The sequence below is a fragment of the Sinocyclocheilus grahami genome, unplaced genomic scaffold, assembly GCF_001515645.1.
Source record: "Sinocyclocheilus grahami isolate Dianchi unplaced genomic scaffold, SAMN03320097.WGS_v1.1 scaffold3.1, whole genome shotgun sequence".
In the NCBI taxonomy this organism is placed as follows: Eukaryota; Metazoa; Chordata; class Actinopteri; order Cypriniformes; family Cyprinidae; genus Sinocyclocheilus; species Sinocyclocheilus grahami.
The window spans coordinates 1,899,609-1,909,824 of record NW_015505182.1 but is presented as its reverse complement, the minus strand read 5'-3'; the positions used below and the strand labels follow the sequence as shown (position 1 = coordinate 1,909,824).

Genomic DNA, 10,216 nt, shown 5'->3' with positions numbered 1-10,216 from the left:
CTGAATACTTAGGTATTCAGACCCTTTGCTCAGTATTTAGTAGATAAAAACAATTCAAAATATTAAAGAACAAAAGGTATAAGAGTATAATAATGATTCTAACATAACACTAAGCCAAACACCAAAAAAACAACTACATATATGTGTATGTACAACCACATACATACATATATATATATATATACATACACATTTATAAATTCAATATATATATTATTTCATTTCCATTTAGTTTGTTGAAGTATTAAAATAACTCAAATTAAATCAAATTAAAGCTTAATAAAAAGACCTATACATAAATAATAAATTCAGACATAATTTAACTAAAATTAAAATAAATAACAAATAATACAAATCAAACGACGTGTTTATCAGTAATCCTAAAAAATAACACTGCCAAACTTGCATGCTAAAAAACAACAACTTACTTACACATAGTAAGAAATGGTTATAAAAACTGAAACAGAAGTGAAACAAGTAGTAGGAAAGAGGAGAAATAAAAAGCGGTACTTATCCTTTGCCGGTGTCCCTGCCCGGTGATAGATATATTATATATATAAATCATTTAATTTTGGGGAAGGTTTTGAGTCAAAAGTCTCAAAAGACAAATTTGTCAAAACCTGTTTGTTTGTTTTTTAAAATTGAAGATCCTCCAAAATAAAAATGAAATACTATTTTTGCTATAGTTGTTGAATAAACATTGAACACAATAAAACCACAATCGCATAAATTAAGACAGATTTCAACTGTGCTCTCAGAACAAGGACATTTTTCCATAAATACTGGGCCAATTTATGAATTATTTGTTGACCATAACTAGTGGGGCATGTTGTCACAAAAGTCTTTTCCGCTAGGCATTAAATGTGAAAACGTTCAACTGCTTTTTTTTTTTCTTGAGCTATGACTTTATAAAGAAACTTACAAAAATGAACTCAAGCTGAGAAATATTCACTGGAGAAAAAAAGTGACACCTTGCCCCAGTCTCCCCAATGCGAAGTGTACAGCTGAACACACGAGTTAAACCATTTTGGCATAGCGTGTCCTATTAAATGAGCCGATTTGCGATGGTCCAGGTTTCGCCAGCATTACTTTCACCAATGGCCCATCGTGATGGTCGTGTGCCTCTCCCAAATCTGCGACCCCACCGACCAGTTACATTGGGGAAGCTCTATGAGCTCTAGTCTCCATCCGCCATTTTCAGCACATTGGAAAGCAGGTAGACCAAAAACTGCACAGTGCCGGTAAAAAACAACAGGTAAGTGTTCAAGAACACCATGCTCACATTTTTCTTTCAATCAAGCCTTTGCAGCGCTGCACTGAACGGCTTGGAAAGCAGGAGGACACCGTGCTCGGAGTGAGCTGCGTCGGGTTTGTGCGCTTCTGAGTGCTCGGATTGATGATAACAATCAAATCTGCTTGCCCTGCCAGTCCACAAAGCAACTCGAGGGCTCTGGTGAAACATTTTGCAGAACTTTTTCTCTCATAGAAGATTCCTCAAGCGAAATGGGACTATTTGAAGTGTGTTTAAAGCGCGGTGTGTGTGTGTGTGTGTGTTTGTTTGCCCTATAAGTCGGGATATAGCCTTCAACCTGAGCGTGCTCGCACGAGCTACTGGCTTCATTCAAGATTGAACGCCATCTGGTTCCCATGACGATATTTTAAACACAAGGATGCACTTTACATCTATTTTGCATACAACCCGCACTTGTTTTGCGATTCATTATTATTCAGGTTTATTATAATAGTGCTGAGAGCATATGAGTGTTGTGTGTCTGCGCAACACAATCCACCCCTGAATATCGTATCGTAAGTTTATGCTGGTGTTTCTTTTAAGAATGTGTAAACTTTTCCGCCGTTAGTTCCTCCATCTTCGGCTGTGGCTGCTGAAACGCCTTCTTTCTTTGTCCCACAGCCACCGTCTGTTATTAACAAAGATGACACCACAATGAAACACTTCTCATTCATCTCTGGATTTTATTCATTCTCCTGCCTCGCAAAGAAGCTTTTCGTATTCTTACATCTAGTTTAGAGAAAAGCTGTGAAAATGAACGCAGTAGGACAGTGGAGGGTGTACGGAGGAAATCATGCTGAGGTGAACTTAAAGGTGCACTCAGCATTTTTTTTTTTCATAATTAAAAAAAGTTGTACATGTAAGGAAATAAACATATTAAAATGATAAACATTTACGTGAGATGAAGACTAAAATCATATCAGTTTTGTATGTTTTTTTTACGTAGAGTGGGTCGCACCCTCATGGACGCTGCCATGTTGGAATATGTTAAGAATAATACATTCTAAGCCATAATGATGGTATCTCACCATTTTATATTATTTTATTATTGTTTTATTAAATTTTTGTATTATTTTTGGTGTAATTGTTTTGGTGTAATTTATTTTGTTTACATAAAAAAGAATGGAAAAAAATAACAGCATTAATCGGTTTACTATATATATATATATATATATATTAGTTCAAAAGTTTGGGATCAGTTAAGATTTTTCATATTTTTTACTGAAGTTTTTTGTGCTCATCAAGGCTGTATTTATTTGATCAAAAATACAGAAAAAGCCCTGTTATTTTGTGAAATATTATTGCAATTTAAAATAACAGTTGCTATTGTAATATATTTTAAAATGTAATTGATTCTTGTGATCAAAGCTGAATTTTCAGCATCATTCCTCCAGTCTTCAGTGTCACATGATCCTTCAGAAATCATTCTAATATGCTGATTTATTATCAGTGCTGGAAACAGTTGTGCTGCTTCATGTTTTTGGAACCTTTGGAATACTTTTTCAGGATTCTTTTATGAATATAAAATAAAAATAAAAACAGTATTTACTCAAAATGGAAATCTGGTTACAATATACACTACCATTCAAAAGTTTGGGGTCAGTACATTTTTTTCTTTCTTTTTTTGAAAGTAATGAATTCTTTTATTCAGCAAGGATGTGTTAAATGGATAAAAAGTGACAGTAAAGACTCATATTGTTAGAAAAGATTTTAATTTGAAATAAATGCTGTTCTTTTTTAACTTTTTATTAATAAAAGAATCCAGAAAAAAAGTATCACTGTTTCCAAAAAAAAAACATGAAGCAGCACAATTGTTTCCAGCACTGATAATAAATCAGCATATTAGAATGATTTCTGAAGGATCATGTGACACTGAAGACTGGAGGAATGATGCTGAAAATTCAGGAGTAAATTACAGGAATAAATTATATTTTAAAGTATATTAAAACAGAAAACCAATATTAGAAATTGAAATAATATCTCACAATATGTTTTTTCTGTATTTTTCTTTAAATAAATCCATTAAAAACATTAAAAATCTTACTGATCCCAAACTTTTTCCCAAACATCAGTGTATATGAAGTGAAGTGTAGTGACATGTGGCCAAGTATGGTGACCCATACTCGGAATTAGTGCGGAATTTATCCCATCCAAAGTGCACACATACAGCAGTGAACACACACACACCGTGAACACACACCCGGAGCAGTGGGCAGCCATTTTTTGCTGCGGCGGAGCAGTTGGGGATTCGGTGCCTTGCTCAAGGGCACCTCAGTCGTGGTATTGAAGGTGGAAGAGAGAGCTGTACATTCACTCCCCCCACCTACAATCCCTGCTGATACGAGACTCGAACCCGCAACCTTTGGGTTAATAAATCATTAGAGAGTCCGACTCTCTAACCATTAGGCCACGACTTCCCACCAAGTACATATTTATATGCATTGTAAAGCATAAATAACAACATAGAAAATTATTAAGATTAAATTCATATAGACAGGTGTAATAAAACATTCTATGGGTGTGTGAACTTGGATGAAAAACAAACTAAACACACACCTCGCATGGCATCAGTTAGCAAACAAACCTCATGCATCCAGGCCAATAGGTGTCAGTATACAGTTTAATCCAGTTACATTTACATTGACATTTATGCATTTAAAGTCACAATATGTAAGATTTTTTTATTAAAATATCCAAAAACCACTAGAACAGTCTTATATATTTTGCTGACTTGTGTACTTACATTATCCCAAATGTTTTGAAGAATGTTTAAATCCAGAGAAATAAGCAATTTTAACTAGTGACACGGTCCGTGTCCATAGTGTCATTGTGTCGCCTGCCAATGACGTCATAACCCCTCGATTTCCGTTTTGTAGAAAACATGGAAACACCAAAGCCGCTTTAATATGTTGTGCGTTTTAATAGACCGGTGACGACCGCACAGAGTAGCATTATAACAGAACTTTCAAAAGTATCTAGTATGATAAAACAGCGCTGCTTTTTTCCCCACATATGTTCGACCGGAAGGAGCGGAAGGTGTCGACTGTGGCATAATAAAAGCTCCGCTGCTTTCAAGCCATGTGTCGCGCTCGTTCAGCGGCCTCGTTTCACTTCGACGGCTTTCAGCCTCACCCTGCTTCATTCTACTACGTTAATAAATCATTAGCTCATCCATGAACCTAATTTCTGTCCGAGTCCCGTCGGATTGCATCGGCTGTGGGGATGAAGACCACAACTCCCATGATTCCACACTCAGTCACAGCGTCATCAAACTACGCTTTTGTCTCTTTGTCTATTTTGAATACGCGCCCTCCAGCGGCGAAAATTACATATTGTGCCTTTAACAGATGCTTTTATCCAAAAGTGGAACTAAAGCAAGTTGTCAAGGATCCAACAATATCTGTAATATACAGTGCCAGGTTTATTTGACAGCTAGATTAGGAAATCCAGGGACAAAAAGAGCCATCTTATTGTTAGAATAAAATTGCCGATTGGGGTTAAATTAGGGAATAAAATACTCATGCTAAAAGGTATGTAAAGTTGGTAGTTAAAGTTTTTCATTATAAAGTTATTCCACACCTTTATGAGACTATGACTTCAGAGCAGGTCACTGCTGCAGACTAATAATGTTTTACTGACAAGATAAAAGATTGAATCCTTAATGACTGCACTACACTTGAGCGCAAAGACTATTACTGACTATTATTAAAGAATTTTTAGTGGCTGTGTGACCACACATAGGCTTCTGCCAATTAGAAATCACATCTATTTTTATTCACTACTGAGATTTGGGTGTAATGATGTCATGAATTATTTCTGCAAGCATCCATTCTGACCAAAAAGTATGAATTTGGTGTTTTAATTTGATTCCAGAAGCATGATTTAACACACTTTCTGTTGTGTTGGGTTTGCATGCTCCCACCCATGTGAAAGTCAAAGGCAGCGGAAGCCGAGAATCTGTCTCCGACCTCCACGCTTATGTAACAGTGTCACATCAGAGAGGCCCCTTGTGTGTCATGCTGTTTTCTCAATTCTCCCTTATTCTCTAGCTGTCATCCAAACCTGATGACAATGTTCTACTTACCGTCCTTTGGTTATTGCTCTATTCTTATGCTATGAGAAGAATTCTCCGCAGACCCACAACAAAATGGATCATCGTTTGTCTAAAACTGTGGGATATGCACCTGTATGCCTGACTAAATAATATGTTTTTGGAGGGCTATTTCTCAGGTGGTTGGTTTGATTGTAGGTGAGGTTGAGTTAATTACACATGTGTAATGTTGGTGAGGCCCCTGGTAATAGATACTGTTTGTAGTCTAACCACACCTGTTAGATCACCATTTTAATGAAGGTGGCTCGTCTTCACTAAACATCTCAGACGTTAAAATGCTAGAAAAGCAACTTGATCATTTGTTGCATTACTGTATGAATTATGTTGGACATAATTTTAAACACTACACACTAGTTTGTAGTCTGTAAGATTTTTTTATTTTGTTATTTTTTTTTAATTCTCTTATGCTCATTAAAGGGTTAGTTCACCCAAAAATGAGAATTAGCCCATAAATTACTCACCCTCAAGTCATCCTAGGTGTATTACTTTATTATTTCAGATGAATCCAATCAGAGTTATATTAAAAATGGTCTTTGATCTTTCAAGCTGTTTCATGGCACTCAGTGGGTGTTGCATGCATCAGTCCAAAAGCACTTAATTAAAATGCGCCCATCCATAAAAATAAAAAAAGTGTCTCACACGGCTCTGGGGGGTGAACAAAGGCCTCCTGTAGTGAATCGATGCGTTTTTGTTAGAAAAATATCCATATTCAAAATGTAATAATCACTTTAATGTAGCTTGCGCTCACTGTTGTACACTGGAAGCAGCTCCGGGAGGATGACGTATGAGGTCAGCGTTGCACATGCGCCGGTGAGTCTCGTGAAAACCAACGTTTGTTAACAGGAGCAAAGGAAGCAAAGTTTCCTTACTTTAGCAAAGGAAAACCAGTCTCCTCTTGGCTTATATCGAAATCCTCTGACATTCTTCTTTACAAATCCTGGTTTTGTACTTCTAATAAGTGACCGTTGTTTTGTTTTGATCTCTCCCCTGCGCTTCGACGTTCGTCACTTCTGAGCGGCGCATGCACAAAGCTGAACTCATAAGTCATCCGCCCAGAGCTGCTTCCAGTGTACAACAGTGAGCGCAAGCTACATTAAAGTGATTATTACATTTTGAATATGGATATTTTTCTTACAAAAACGCATCGATTCGCTACAGGAGGCCTTTGTTCACCCCCCAGAGCCGTGTGAGACACTTTTTTTATTTTTATGGATGGGCGCATTTTAATTAAGTGCTTTTGGACTGAAGCATGCAACACCCGCTGAATGCCATGAAACAGCTTGAAAGATCAAAGACCATTTTTAATATAACTCCGGCTGGATTCGTCTGAAAGAAGAAAGTCATATACACCTAGGATGACTTGAGGGTGAGTAATTTATGGGCTAATTTTCATTTTTGGGTGAGCTAACGCTTTAAGGCTCAAAAATACTGTATTTGAAATAACTGTTTTTAATTTGACTATGTTTTAAAATGCAATTTATTCCTGTGATGGCAAAGCTGAATTTTCAGTATCATCACTTCAGTCTTCAGTGTCACATGATCTCTCAGAAATCATTCTAATACGCTGATTTGCTGTTCAAGAAACATTTCTTATTATTGTCAATGTTGAAAACAGTTGTGCTGCTTCATATTTTCATGGAAACGGTGATTCATCTTTTATTCGTATTCTAGAAAGTTCAAAAGAACATAATTCATTTGAAATGTAAATATTTTGTAACCATTTAAACGTTTTTACTCTCAGTTCTGATTAAGGTAATGCATCCTTGCTGAATCTTTTCTTTAAAAAAAAAAAAAAAGTACCGACCCCTTTCTTACTTACTTTCAAACTGTAGTGCAAATAAAAGAAAAGCACGTATCAGAGACTTTGGGTGTACTGAAGGAGTATTTGCAGTTTTAAGCACACTTTTAAATGGTCTTCTAGTCTTTGGGGTTGCTTGAAAGCAAGTCCCATCCTGCATCAAAAACATAGAGGATTATTTTGTTCTACAAGGTAAAGATAATTGCACCTATTTTCTGTTTTACAGAATCCATGAAATAAGAAAGGTCTTAGGAGTCTCAAAGTTCAATCGAGTGTTAAATCCTTGGTGCAGGTATGGTGAAACAATTTATTTTCTAATGCCATTTAAAAACAGTTTTCCCTGAAAAGTTCAAACCATGAACAATGGTTACACATACAGCTAAGTAACACATTGTAAACTTTAGCACCCACCCTTTTCTTTTTTTAAGGCTGTAATGGCTTTGCCTCAAGGAACATATGAAACCTTGGATGACATCCCAGCCCGTGTGTGGAAGGGGCTGCCAAACAGCATGAAGCTGGGACCGTCAGCTGTCAACCCCAGTCGCATTGGTGAGCAACAGCATGGTTGCGTATTTGTAAACGATTCTGTTAACGAGAAATCATGTGTTCATTATTGCAGTATTTTCTTCTTGATGAAAGCCTATGAGATGTTCCAAATCTTTGACTTTGAAACATATTTAATGTTCAAATATTTACAAAGTTAAGCCTGTTTTGCTCCACAACAATCACTTTTGATTGGACTCATGATTTAGCTGGTCAGCATTGTGAACCAAAGTGACTGATAATGTTAAAGAGTTGCAAGCAACATAACTGCAGCCTTATTTTGTTTGATGTTTGAAACCGAGAATGTGCAGTGCGCTGTGGTGGTGCCCTAGAAATCTACAGATAAATGATTAATATCGAATGCTTCAAAAAATGGCTCTGTGAGAGCGTCTCTGGAGATCTTAAAGTGCCTCATTCTGATTGAGGATTCATGCTCAAAAACTTGTCAACTAAAAAAAGTTTTAAAAGTATGATGAATGAATGGAGAAGACAATAAAGTTGCTTTTCCCGATGTTTGCTCGCATAGGATTTCACATGGCATGCTGTCCATGTCTCTATACAGGTGTCTGGGCATCTAGATTAATACCGAAAGGCAAACGGTTTGGACCATTTGTAGGAGAACGAAAGAAGAGATCTCAAGTGACGAGCAATGTTTACATGTGGGAGGTATGTATTCGATAACACATAGAGGAAACTCTAGTTCTGCCTGACTAGAAGTCTGAATACACTGATGAACACAAAGCTTATTTGGAGCAATACACATTACCATTCAAAAGTTTGGGTCTGTAAAATTAGTATTTCTTTTAAAATTATTTTCTTATGCGCACCAAGGCTGCTTTTATTTGATCAAAAATATAGTAAAATATAACAAAGATATAATATAACAAAGCTGAATGTTCAGCAGCCATTACTCCAGTCTTCAAAGTCCCATGATCTTTCAGAAATCATTCTAATATGCTAATTTGTTGCTCAAGAAACATTTCTTCTCCTTCTTCTTATTATTATTATTAGTGTTGAAAACAGGTGTGCTGCTTAATATTTGTGGAGAAGCGGTGATACTTTTTTTCCTGATGAATAACTTACCAAACTTTTGATTGGTAATGTAGGTTTTAGCAGTGGTCCTTCATTAAATGCTTATTGTTCCACTATCATTAGGTATATTTTCCAGCCTGGGGGTGGATGTGCATTGATGCCACAGATCCAATGAAAGGAAACTGGTTGCGGTATGTGAACTGGGCGCGCTCTTCTCAAGAGCAAAACCTCTTTCCACTGGAGATCAACCGAGCTATTTACTACAAAGTGTTAAGGGTAAGTTAACCTTTAATTAAGATGTGATGAATTGGTTTGATTTTCAACATGTTAGTTATGATTGCAAAGAGCCTGGAGGAGCTACTTACAGGGAAATAGTACACTAGTAAAGGGGTTTTCAAACGTTTTCATGTGGAGGACCCCCAAAATAATAGGTTTCCTTGCAAGGGACACTTTTCCTAAAAGTACTACTGGTCAAAAGTTTGGGGTCAGTAAGACTTTGTTTTTTTTAAAGAACACCATTATTCAGCATAAATGCACTAAATTAACAGCAAAAAAAGTGACTGTAACAGCTTTTACATTATTACGAATGCGTTCTGTGAACCTTTGAACTTTCGATTCATCAAAAAAATTGTTTCCACATTAATATTAAACAACACAACTGTTTTCTTATTGATAATAATAAGAAATAGTTAATCGGTATATTAGAATAATTTCTGAAGGATCATGTGACTGATGATAACTGAAGGAATGGCTGCTGAAAATCAGCCTTGACATCACAGGAATAAATTACATTTTAAAATATATAAAAATGTATTATAAGTTATTTTAAATTGTAATTGTTTCACAATAATACTGTTTTACTGTATTTTTTATCAAATCAAATAACTGCAGCCTTGGTAAGCATTAGATAATACTTTCAAAAACATTAAAAAAACTTATGAAATAATTAAAGGGGTCATATGATGCTGCTAAAAAGAACAATGTTGTGTATTTGGTGTAATGAAATGTGTTTATGCGGTTTAAAGTTCAAAAAACACATTATTTTCCACATACTGTACATTATTGTTTCTCCTCTATGCCCCGCCTTTCTGAAACGCATCGATTTTTACAAAGCTCATCGGTCTGAAAAAGCGAGGTGTGCTGTCTATCCAGTGTGTTGTGATTGGCCGAATACCTCAAGCGTGTGACGAAAATGTTACACCCCTCACATACTGTTGATGCCGTGTCCGGCCGGAGCGAAGAGACAAAAACATTAAAACCCATTATAAACGAGGCATTTGTTGCATCCAGTGGGGACATAATTACTGATTATAATGACTTATACTGTCTTTTTACGCATTGCGTTGCATCGCGCTGCTTAAACATAAAACTCTGTCTGCATTTGTGATCGGAGAAATGACAAACAACAAGCCCTACTCTACACTGCCCAAAAAACTCGCTT

The 10,216-nt window shown here is 36.2% G+C and overlaps 1 protein-coding gene across 2 annotated transcripts in view; it reads left to right on the top strand.

Moving 5' to 3' along the window:
* The first annotated feature begins 1,174 nt into the window (after positions 1 to 1,174).
* The window catches only part of prdm2b (PR domain containing 2, with ZNF domain b), a 22,970-nt gene continuing 13,928 nt past the window's right edge, over positions 1,175 to 10,216 (top strand). The window contains exons 1-5 of one of the 2 annotated variants that reach the window (XM_016250838.1): positions 1,175 to 1,255; positions 7,427 to 7,492; positions 7,629 to 7,749; positions 8,306 to 8,409; positions 8,899 to 9,051. In XM_016250838.1, coding sequence (XP_016106324.1) covers positions 7,635 to 7,749; positions 8,306 to 8,409; positions 8,899 to 9,051 — 372 coding nt within the window. In that variant the 5' untranslated portion in view covers positions 1,175 to 1,255; positions 7,427 to 7,492; positions 7,629 to 7,634. The remainder of the gene's footprint in view (positions 1,256 to 7,426; positions 7,493 to 7,628; positions 7,750 to 8,305; positions 8,410 to 8,898; positions 9,052 to 10,216) is intronic. The other variant, XM_016250908.1, reaches the window with a different exon arrangement.